We start from the raw sequence: 11475 nt of genomic DNA, 5'->3' as shown, positions 1-11475 counted from the left end.
TCTGAACCATCCCAGCCAAGTGTTGGCCAACCTGCTCTTGAAACGGAGTGAACAGCCTTCTTGTCCTGTCACCAAGCACAGTTCTTGAAACATCACCAAACCCCCTCATCTCCCATGAGCAAAGCGGGGGCATGAGAGCCCTGCCAACGTCTTGCGGCTGCAAGGACAGAAAGGAGGTGTTCAAACATGCACAGGAGATCCGCAGGACCGTGCCCCTGCTGCTGAGGGAGGCAAAACCCCCCAGTCAGTGCCAGCTGGACCGTCCCCTGCAAACCAGCAGACCTGTTTGTGGTGGTAATGTTCAGCATGAGAAGCTCGACCTGCTCTTGCAGCTATGTCCAAAGCGGCTCAGCCACTATAGGAAAGAACAAGGAAGGGGCTGTATGGGCAAGCAGAGAGATCAGGGGGTGGTTTGTAAGAGCCATTTCTTTTTGTGGCCTCTATCTTCCTTCCTGTCACCTCAGCAGCAGCAATGAAGTCATTCCATACATAAAGCCTCTGAAGTCTAATATTTAACCCAGTGTTTATCACAGCTTGGCTGGCAGCTGGAGTTCCCCGGTGGTCTCCAGCCAGGGCTGACACTGCTTAGCCTCTGAAACCAAGCAGGGTAAGTACAGCCATAGGCTGGGATAAATTCAAGGTTTATTTATTTTGGGGGAGGGCTGGGCAGGCAAGGACCCTGGAAGGAGGCTGGGAGAGGTTGGAGAGCAGGACGGGAAGCTGAAAGGATAAGCGAAGAGGTGGAAGAGACTGGAGCAAACAGCTCATGTAGCTCTACATGGGAGGAGCATAGACCAAGGGCTCATTGCATGGGCAGAAGCATTTTCTTCCAGCCTGGCTTCTTGCGGCATGCTCTCTTCCTTACTTTCATCTGCCCTTTCTGTTCCTCTCGGAGATTTTGACTGCCTCGTAGACAAGGCTAAGTGGGGACTTGATCCCCATCTCCCCGGACCTCCATGGGAAGCAGCTTTGGCTGGCAGACAGCTTTCTCCTTTAGCAGGAAAGGCCACGACCAGATCCTATAGCTGGAAAGTTGGCAGTGGGCAGAGCAGCTGATTTAACTTGCAGGGCTCTGTGCGGGTCCAAAACGGGGAGCGAGAACTAGCCTTGAACACCACCTTCCCAGGTCTCCCTCTCAAGCCCTGCTTCTCAAGGGGCCAAATCCTCAACTGATGTAAACCAGCATAGCTCCACCAAAGGCCCCAGGAAGGGCTGACGGGGCTCTGCCCTGAGCCAGCCTGGGCACCGGCTGATGGACTCCGAGTGCTGCTTGCTCTGTTCTTCCAGCTGTCGCCTGACACAAACCTGCTGTTCTCCCCTCCCTTGTCTCTGTGCACGTATGGCTTGGCAGGGAGAAGCTGAGAAGGAGCTCAGAGAGCATCTCGTCCTGAATCTCGGGTCACCCCGCTCCGTGCCAGGCAGGGAACCAACGTGCACTGTAAATACTTGGGCTCTCGGCAGTCCCCAGCTGGTGCTAAATGTAGTTTACTGAGTCCTGTGGCTTTCCTGGACAAAATAAAGGGAACTGGCTTTGGCTTTAGGCCTCTCACCCTTGGCAGGGTTGGCAGAGGCTTCTCAGGGCTGTTGTCTCCCTGTCCCAACTGGGAATTCAGAGCAGGCACACGCCTGCGTGGTGTAACTGGGCAGTGCTGTAGGCTGAGCTCTCTGTCCCCACTGCCCTGGCATTATAGCTTTGGGCTCCGAATCTGGCCCTGTCCCACAACCTTGGGCCTCTTACTTTACTCCCCTGCCAGCCTCATATATATGCATATAGCGGGGCTCATGATCTTTCCTGTTTGTAAGCAGGAGGGGGCCGGGCACCAATTTTGCAGGCCCTGACGTGATATATACCAGTGCAAGCAGGGGGATGATGGAAGCCAGTGGGTATTTAGGCTCCTACTGCGAGCTACAAGTAAGTGGGGCTGGCAGGGCCTTGGGGGTCGCATCTAGTCCGACCCAAGGCAGCAGCATCGCTGGTTCAGCCAAGTGTCTGTCTGGCATGCGCTTAGACACTTCCATGGACAGAGGCTCTCCAGTCTCTCCAGGCAGTGTGCTCCTGGGATGACCCACCCTCAGGGGTGGAGAGGTCTTCTCAACCCCCAGCTGAAATCTCCCTGGTTGCAGTTTCAGCCCATGATGTCTTGCCCTGTCTCCTGCGGCCCCAGGGAATCGAGGATCTCCACCAATTCCTTAAATTACACCTGGAAATGAGACTTGAGCTCTTCAATTGCAGATTCTCTCTGATCAGCCAGAGAGAACAACGGTCTCAGACCCGGGTGCTGGAGCCTTAATGATATCAGCTCCCTGTCCTGACCTGTCTCAGACTCACAGACAATGCGGGTAGGAAGGATGCTCCGGAGGTCACATCTAGTCCAACCCACTGCTCCAAGCAGGACCAGCCCCAGCTACATCATCCCAGCCAAGGCTTTGTCTAGTCGGGTCTTAAAAACCTCCAAGGATGGAGACTGCACCACCTCTCTGGGTAACTTGTTCTAGTGCTTTACTACCCTCCTCCTGAGAAAGCTTTTCCTCATATCCAACCTCAACTTGCCTTGCTGCAACTTGAGCCCATTGCTCCTTGTCCTGTCATCTGCCCCCACTGAGAACAGGCTAGCTCCAGTCTAGAAACCCCTAAACTTGTTCACAACAGGCTCCCTCTGGTCTCTGTAGGTCTTGGGGCCCAGGGAGATGGCAGCAGGAAACAACTCTACTGGGAAATGTCCCGGAGCCTGTGCTTCAGGAAGGGCTGGAGGGAAGGGGGGCCTCAGTCGAACCAGAACGGGGCAAGGCAGAAGGAGGTGGAGGGAAAGGTGGAATAATGGCAGGGATGCAGGACTTCCATTTCGAGGGTGCAGCCAGCCTCAGTCAGGGTGTGTCTACACGGTGGTGGGAGAGGGCTCAGTCATGCCGCGGAAGAGCCAAGGAGTCCAACCCAGGCATGCGGTAGCGAGGAGACCTGGCACTGTTCCATGTCAGCACAGACCCAAACCCTAGGAGGGGCTGTACTGCTGGCAGCATTGCCTTTGACTCGGGGTGTGAAGCCCTACTAGGTCGCAAAGATGCCTGCGGGCAGCAAAGCGCTGTCTCCACCAGTGATTCTCAACTGGGGTGTTGCGAGCTGTGAGGGGATGAGCACATATGAGGAGATAAGTGTAGGCTCAGGCTGGCTGTTGTCCTGTGCCCACTCCCCAGCCTCTCTGCAAAGAGGTAAGCACTGTGCTAAATCAATTATGTTAGAAATTAGGAAAAACTTTCCCACAAGGAGGTTAGTAAACCACTGGAACAGGTTACCCAGAGAGGTGGTGGAGTCTCCATCTTTGGAGGTGTTTAAAATCTGGCTAGACAAAGGCTTGGCTGGGATGATGTAGTTGGAGCTGGTCCTGCTTTGAGCAGGGGGTTGGACTAGATGTGATCTCCTGAGGTCCCTTCCAACCCTCATTTTCTATGAATTAGTTCTTGAAATGCAGTGCTGCTTAATTTACAGAAGTTGTGGGGTGCCTCAAGTCAATTGATGGGTGCCTTGAGTCTAAAAAGGATGAGAAACCCTGCTCTATGCTATCTGATCAGTCATGGGAGGATCTAGGATTTTGGGAGGGTGAGGTGCACATTGTACATCATCACAATGCATATTTTTCTCCAGGTAAAAAGAAACTAGAAGCTTTAGTAATACGCTAGGGGCCTGGGGCTGTATTATTCCATTTAAAAGGAATGCAAAAACAAATATAACTTCATTGGAATGAGATAAAAAACAGTTTGCAGGGCTAGGAAATAGGAGCTTCATTACCAGGAGCCACAAAGAGGCAGCAGAATTGCAGAACGAAGGATTGCTTGATTGGTGGAATATTCAGACCATGATAAGGGAAAAGGGGTTGTTAACACCTGCGGAGTGAAGAGTTTAGAAGGAGTCAAGTACATTTCAATGAGCCATGAAGTCAATTGACCCCTCACTAGATCCTGACTAGAAATGCTGCTGCCACTGCCAGGCAGGGGGGTGGGGGTGGGGGCAGGAACTTGGAGGCAAGGCCTGTCACAGATTTTGGGGCCTCTGGGCCTCAATGGCCATGGCCATCGGTGGCAAGGGGAACAAGGCCTGTGGTCACCCAGCCCCCACAGACCTCTGCCACTGCCTTCATCATTAGACCCAAAGTTGTTGCTGGCCCCATGGAGAACAGCCCCTGGTCTAGAGGTGGCCCAAGGCCTGGGGTGAGCTGGACATCTCCACCCTACACTAGGGTCTTGGAGAAAGGCTCACACCCCTCTGTGTTTGGTGGGGTGGGCTCTGCACAGGGGTCTTCTCCATTTCTACCCCGTGATTAGTGGCCTCCTGAGTGCAGCCAGACCTACCTATTCTTGTGGCAAATCCTTTCCATCAGCGGGGTAGTGCTGCCAAGGGTGTATAGGGCACTGCTTTGTCTCAGCCAGTCTGGGGACCATGTGCTAACAGTACTGGGTTGGCAAGACAGTCAATTAATTGGTTAAATACTGTCAATCGACTGGTCAATTGACTACCTATTTTTTGACCAACCAAAGATGATAGCAATTTGACAAGAAAAAGTACATTTTTTTGCATTTTCTTGACAGAAATATGATGAGTGTCTATGGGTCTGCAGCTCCAGGCTGGAGCTGTCTTCATCCTTGCTCCAGTGATACAGGCTGCTGGGCCTGTCTGACAGAGAACTGCGGGTTTGTTCACTGGGATGGCACTACTGCTCACCATCACGGTAGGTACAGCTGAGCAAGGGGAGGTGGAGAACAGGGAGGTGAGGAAAGCTGTAACCAGAGCAGCCTCAACCCCGTCCCCAAGCATGAGCCAGGGACCAGTGCCAAGAAGCCACTTCCCTCTGGCTGGCCAAGTAGAGCTGGGGATGGGCTAGCCTGAGGCACCAGCAGAAAAGGTTATCCTCTTTGGAGACCAAGCGCTGTGACTCACCACCCATGTTAACTGCTCTCTGCATCTGGAACTTCCCTGGCCGTTCTCCTGCTCCAACAGTGCAGTGTTGGAGTCATCTGACATTGTCCAAGACCTGACCACAAGCTCATTCAAGTGCATTGCAGTACAACCACTGATTTCTCTAGTGCAGGACTTGACCCTGGCTATGCGTTGCAAGGGAGAGTCCCTGATCTTTGCAGCCTTTCTGGCACTGTGACAGCCCAGGGACTGCCAGCTGTCCCTCAAATGGAGTTGTATTGCTCAGTCTTGTCCCAGTTGGGGGCTATATTACTGATGCCTCAGCTCCTGGAGTCATGGGATTAACTGAGAGTCTTCATTCCTGTTAGAAAAGCGGGTTTCTAATTGCTAATTGTGATTGTGGAGAAACCCTTTGTCCTGTGACTTGCGTGTGACCCAAAGAGCAGTGAGCAACTCTTACATTGCTTCAGTGGCGGTGGGGGAAGGAACATAATAAAATAAAAAAGCAGGCCGGGTAAGCGTGTCAGGCCTAATGACCTGGCTACATTCCAGCATGGGTAATAATAACCCACCAGGCATACATTTCTCTGGCGGCTTCAACCTGCTATGAATTTGCTTTCACTTTTTGTCCAAAACTCCTGCCGGAGGAAGTGATCCCTGCTTGCCTTTCTGCTGTAGTGCATGGACTGTTTGGGCAAGGAAGGTGCCGTGTGAAATAGGCTGCTGTGCTCAGACACAGCTGTTCATGGAAGGGAAGACGGAGCAGGGACCATCCCAGAAGAGCCTGAAACCGTCCAGTGCTAAGCTGCAAACCTTAGACCAGTGGTTTTCAGCCTGTGGTCCGTGGACCCCTGTGGGTCTGCAGGCTATGTCTAAGGGGTCTGCCAAAGGTGACTCTCAACAATCAAAATATGTGAATATGCACACGTACAATTCAAAGGGGTCTGCACCTCCATTTGAGATTTTTTAGGGGTCTGCAAATGAAAAAAAGGTTAAAAATTACTGCCTGAGAAGGTGGAGGGCATCAAAGAGTGGAGGAGAAGGCCTCTTAGATAGCAAGATTAGTTCTGGTTCTGCTCCTACCTTACTAGGTAATGTTCCCACTTAATCTCTTTGACCTCAGCAGTGAAATGAGGATAATTAACTCCATAACAACAGCCGACAGGTGTGGTGAGCCTCAGTGACTCAATGTCCAGGCAACACAGGGAGACACAGAGGTGCAAAGGGCTCATTGACGGCTCTGTATTGTGTGACTAGGGTTTGAGCTCACTGGACCACAATGGAGTGGCCCAGCACTCCCCTTGCCTTGCCCCTTAGCAGTTGAACACTGATCCTGTCTATTGGAAACCTGCATTTTAGGGACCCTCACGTAAGACAACTCGAGCCCGCTGTGCTTTTTCGGATGGGATGATCTGATTGACCTGCAGTGCTAGGTTCTCAGGGCTGGCTTCCCATGAGCAAGCTGCTGGATGGGGGAAACCAGACCTCTTTCTGCACAGGAACAGGTAATGGTGTGTCCAGAAGGCTCCACCTTGAGACACATACCAGGAGCAGCCAGCCGTGGAGGGAACAATGGATGAAGAAACAGACTTCAGCAGGTGACTTGGATCTAGAGCTGAAAGCAGGGAGGAGCTGTCAGGTGTGCTGAGTTGCCCTAAAGTAAGAGCATCGAGACCTGGGAAGAAGGAATGGATGAGAGTTTTGCTTTGCTGTGTATGTCTATGAAGCAAATCAAACCTCAGGAAGGGGCTGAATTATGCCCCAGTCCTCAGGGAAGACAGACAATAATTTAGGTGCTGAAGGGGTGAAGTTACCTGCTCTCACGGAGACTTGGCTACATCCAGACACCAGATGGGTTTCCTTTACTCAGCAAGCTTTCAGCTGAGCATCTGCTTGGACTCACTAATCTCCATCCTGCTAGAAGAAAAAGACCAGAATAAATTCCTGGGGCTTCCCTGACAGCTTCAGCTTCGTGGCTTAAGAGCTGGAAAAACAGCAACTTGAGACCTGTCAGTTTTGAGAGCTTGATTTGCAGCCAGAAAAGACTCATGTGTTTGTGAGCATGCTGCTGTTGCTTTTCCTCTGCTGGTGCATGTCAGCCACCCTGGGTACACGCAGGGAGGGCAAGCCATGTGTTCACACAACGTCCCAGGCCCCATGTGCAAGTGTGGTAATGCATGTGGCAAGGGCATGTGATGGTTCATGCCATCGGCAAGCCCGATGCCTTAGCTGAAAATCAGGCTGTGAGGGTACATTGTGCCTTCTGCATGAGAGCCTTAAAACACTTGATGAATATAAATAAATTAACCCCTTGGGCTCTCCTCCGAGTCACGTGTAACCTCCCTTTTACTGAGGGGGAAATGGAGGAAGGAGGATGCGACTTAGGCCATATCTGTAGGGTAAACTCATCAGACTTGGCAAGTGTCCTCAGACACAACACACTGCTCCATACAGGTCAGCTCCCAATCTGGCAGTGTGGCCAGGTCCACACTGGGCACATCTACACGTGCACATTTACTGTACAGTAACCAAAATTACTGTGCAGTACAGGCACACATCTACATGTGCACACCCGTACTGCGCAGTAAATACGGTGACTTATGCAGACTTGAGTGTAAATTTGATACCTGCACCATGCAGGTATCAGACTTATACCCGATTAGTTACTGCACAGTAATGCATGTGTAGACACCTTACTGTGCAGTAATACTGTGTATGTGGACTGACATGGGATTAATTTAAGTCCCAAGTCAAGCCACACACACTGTTAATGAGCTTTAACATCCACACTTGTAGATGCCAGCCTATTTCCATTTACTGCATAGTAAATTTAAGCTGGCGTAAATGTAGACACGCCAACTGTGCTTCAGTTGAGCTGGTTAGCACTGGTCAATGAGAGCCAGTTAGCCTGCCCCCATGCTAATTAGTCTGCCTGCAGCACTGTAGAGGTACAGCCCTGCTGCTGCCAATTTAGGGGCTAGAGACAGACATGGGGTTAGCTAAAACTGGAGAGCCAGAAACCCAGGCCTCCTGTCAGACTCATGTAATCAGAAAAGAGTGTAAAAAGAGAAGAGCGCACAACATTCCTGAGCAGAGAAGCAATATTCTAATGAGACACATTCCTTCCTGCCCTTCACCGGCTCTGGCACTGAACCGACAGCTGCTTTTGTCCGATGCCTCATTATACATGTTTCTGCAGTTGACGATGATGCTACTCCCAGCCTTTCTTTGATGTCTGCTTAATGGAATGGCTTGACAGTTACTTAAAATGCAAACATCCAGATTAAGAAAACCAAAAGCTTCCGTGTTAACTTGGCAAAACAGGACGCGGTGATTTCTGTGATAGAAGTTTGATTCTGTTCATATCACCAAGCTGGACCAATGATCCTTCTAGTCCAGTATCTTCCCATCACTTTTCTGTCTCTTCTCTGCTGCGTTATATAGGACCACTGGTCGCATTTAATCTGGTATCATCCCCAAGGTCCTCTACTGGGCAGGACCAGCTCTGTTTACTGATGTCTCTCTAGAGATCACCACTCCTCATTTATATTTGAGCAGAAACCAGCTACAATGTGGGTTGAGGAAACCCTGCCATCCTTCCCCTTGTTGATTCAGCACATAAAGTGTTGCAGTGCCCAGCTTTCCCTGCCTAGTACCTGTAAGCACAGGGCTCCAAACAAGCTTAAATATACACTAGGTCGTGTTTTGAAGTGATAAATTCTTCTTTGGGTTTGTTGCAAGCTATTTTTGACGGCAGGATTTCCTGTTTAGCTTGCTGGAAGAAGGCTGTTGTAGGACAGATTTGGTTTTGAAAGTAGCTCCTGACATGGACCCATGGAATGACAGGATGGGCTGCAGCACTGCATTGAGGGACCTGGAGGTTACGGGGGACCATAAACTGAACACGAGTCAACAGTGTGCTCTTGTTGCAAAAAACGCCAACAGCACCCTGGGTTGTATTAACAGGTGTCACTTGAAAATCAAGGGAAGTGATTCTTCTTCTCTATTCAGCACTGATGAGGCCTGTGGACTGGGCCCAGTTTTGGGCCCCTCATTCCAAGGATGGGGACAGTTTGGAAAGAATCCAGCGCAGAACAACAAAAATGATTAGGGCCTGAGAGGCAAGACTGATGATGAGGAAAGGCTGAACGGAGTAGGGGTATTTAGTCTGGAGAGGAGACTGAGGAAGGGTTTGATAACAGGAAAGGCTATTAAAGAGGATGGAAATGGGCTTTTCTCTGTGGCCACAGGGGACAGAACAAGAAGCAAATGCCCCAGGATGAAGCTGGGTAGATTTAGGTTGGAGATTTGAAGTGACTTTCTGACTCTGAGGGGGCTCAGGCATTGGAGGAGCCTGTTTTGAACAGCTGTGGACTTTCCATCCTAGGAAATTTTCAAGAGCAGGTTGGACAGACGCTTGGCTGGGATGGTTTAGTCAAGGATGCTCCTGCCCTAGATGAACTTGTGAAGCCCCTTCCAGCTCTACTTTCCTATGATCCTAATCCTGATCGGAGTGGAAGTATAATAGTGCACTGAAGATGGTCCTAAAGAAACGCTGCCCCCACGACTAGGGGAGCTGTTGTCTTTGTGGTCTGGGTGCACAAGTTACCAAGTCTGGGATTGGTGAACCCTGAAATTCCCTGCCAGCGGGTATCACCTTGGTCAAGTCACTTACCTCCTTTGTGCCTCAGTTTCTCCATCTGTAAAAGGGGGTGGGTGGGAAGGATGGTAATAGTGCTGCCCAAAGGACATCAGATTCGGATCTAAACTGATTACTTTAACTTAAAGCACTCAAGACTGTCTTATTTAGCCATAAGTATTTGTCCCATAATCCTCCTGTACAACCGTGCTCCTGCTTAGGCTCGCAGCCTACAGGTGAAAAGCAGCTGTCCCATGAGAGAAACAGAGCTTAAAAACCAGAGGCACTTGCTGCATAATATTACCCAGGCAATAGAGCTGGGTAATATGGGCTGGGTGTACTGATGGCCAAAGGGTAATACGTGCTGGGTAATACGTGCTGGATGTACTGAGGGCCAGAGGGCTCCTCAGAGGAATCAAAGGTTATTCTGCAGCTGGATACGGATGGGACAGCCCTGATGACGGACCTCCTCCTCATGACCTTTGTCCACTGTATTAGTGATTCCCACATGGATAAAAAAGCCAAGATGTTTACACCAGCAGGCAAGCTTCTTTGTGTAAATCTGGTATCTTTTATTAGACCGACTCAGATAGTTGGAAAAATTCTTCTTTGCAAGTGTTTGGGTATAAATACCCTTCACTAGGCTGAGGAAGCATCTGCAGTCAGTGTGTGCGCTCTTCCTGGATAAAGTGAATAGTGAAGAAGCCAGAGGCTGGTTTGCACGCAAGAAAGCCGGTCAGTGAAGGTGTAAAGCGAGGAGCTCACAATGCAGGGGCAGGACTCCTGGCAGGCTGTTGACTGAAAGGCTGCAGCAAGGTGATGTAACTCAGTCGTCCCTAAAATTTTGCGTATCCAGCACAGGTTTGTGGCAATCAGGAGTTGCTATGATCCGATGGGCCCTCTGGTGACGCGAGCCCGGTGGGGTGCTGTGTCCATCTTTAATGTCCATATCCTTACCTAGTCTTCCCCACCGGTTGCAGGCGTGGGGATCTGTTCACCCTGTCAGGGATCACTCCGCTTTCAGGGGAAGCTCTGCCAAGAAGCAGCCTTTTTCGGTCTCCCTCTCCTGAAGGGCGCCCTGAAGCCAGCTGTGGTGTGGCTTCGCGAGGGGCAACCCTTTGTCTCGGGACCCCGGCTTTTCTCTGTCCTTGTCTTCCCCAGGGATCTGCAGCCCCACCACCTTGAATAGCTTTGTTTTGCTGGGCTCCCGGGAAGCGGGGGTCAGCTGTCCCCAACAGCGCGACACACAGCTCAGCTCAAAAACCGTCTTTATTGTGCCAGGGCGGTTCCCCCGTCCTTCCTCGGACTCGCTCCGTCTTCCCTCGGGCAGCTCCTGGCTCCCGGCTCTGTTTTCCCAGGGACTTCCTCTCTTCTGTCTGTCTTCTCCGGGACTCGCTGCCCGGCCTGGTCCCTACGTCCCAGCAATCTCACGGCCTCGCTCGTCCCGTGGCACGGAGCCACCCCTGCAGAACAAGTCACCAAATCACAATCTAATCCCAGGGTACAAGCACACATTATGGCGCGGGGAAGGCCTCAGGCAGCAGGCTGTGCTGCGAGGCCCACGTTTCTGTCTTCCCTGCAGTAGAAATGGCATCTTACTTCCTGAATTACTAATGGCAACGCCTCTACCCTACTCCCCACTACAAACCAGTCCCAGAGCCTCGTGGCACACCATGAGGTCCCTTCCACCCAACTGATTAGCCCCTCCCCCACCCCTTTTGCCCCTCCCCTCATCCCCTTTGCCCCTCCCCTCATCCTCTTTGCCCCTCCCCTCATCCTCTTTGCCCCCTTACCCCGCCCCCTCATCCTCTTGACCCCTCCTCACCCCCTTGCCCCTTCCCCTCTTGGCCCCTCCCCCGTCGCCACCACCCCCACACCTCCTCCTTGCCCCTCCCCCTCATCCCCCATCGACGCGCTCGGCGCTCGC

General features: G+C 51.5%; 1 protein-coding gene and 1 long non-coding RNA gene across 3 annotated transcripts in view; one reads left to right on the top strand and one right to left on the bottom strand.

Moving 5' to 3' along the window:
• Window positions 1-2525: 2525 nt before the first annotated feature.
• Window positions 2526-11244, bottom strand: LOC109281469 (uncharacterized). Of its 2 annotated transcripts, XR_002088122.2 has the most exons (4): window positions 6724-11244; window positions 6455-6584; window positions 4345-4446; window positions 2526-3879 (listed from the first exon to the last, which is right to left on the bottom strand). It is a non-coding gene; the product is annotated as an uncharacterized LOC109281469 (long non-coding RNA). The 2 variants fall into 2 exon arrangements; XR_009462746.1 differs by having other exon boundaries at window positions 4345-6584.
• Window positions 4631-11475, top strand: part of CCDC12 (coiled-coil domain containing 12) — a 67014-nt gene continuing 60169 nt past the window's right edge. The window contains exon 1 of the mRNA XM_019480697.2: window positions 4631-4721. Coding sequence (XP_019336242.1) covers window positions 4698-4721 — 24 coding nt within the window. The 5' untranslated portion in view covers window positions 4631-4697. The remainder of the gene's footprint in view (window positions 4722-11475) is intronic.

The sequence above is a fragment of the Alligator mississippiensis genome, chromosome 5 (assembly GCF_030867095.1).
Source record: "Alligator mississippiensis isolate rAllMis1 chromosome 5, rAllMis1, whole genome shotgun sequence".
NCBI classification, from domain to species: Eukaryota; Metazoa; Chordata; order Crocodylia; family Alligatoridae; genus Alligator; species Alligator mississippiensis.
Note: the sequence above shows the minus strand (reverse complement) of the source record. Positions and strands in the feature narration are given on the sequence as shown.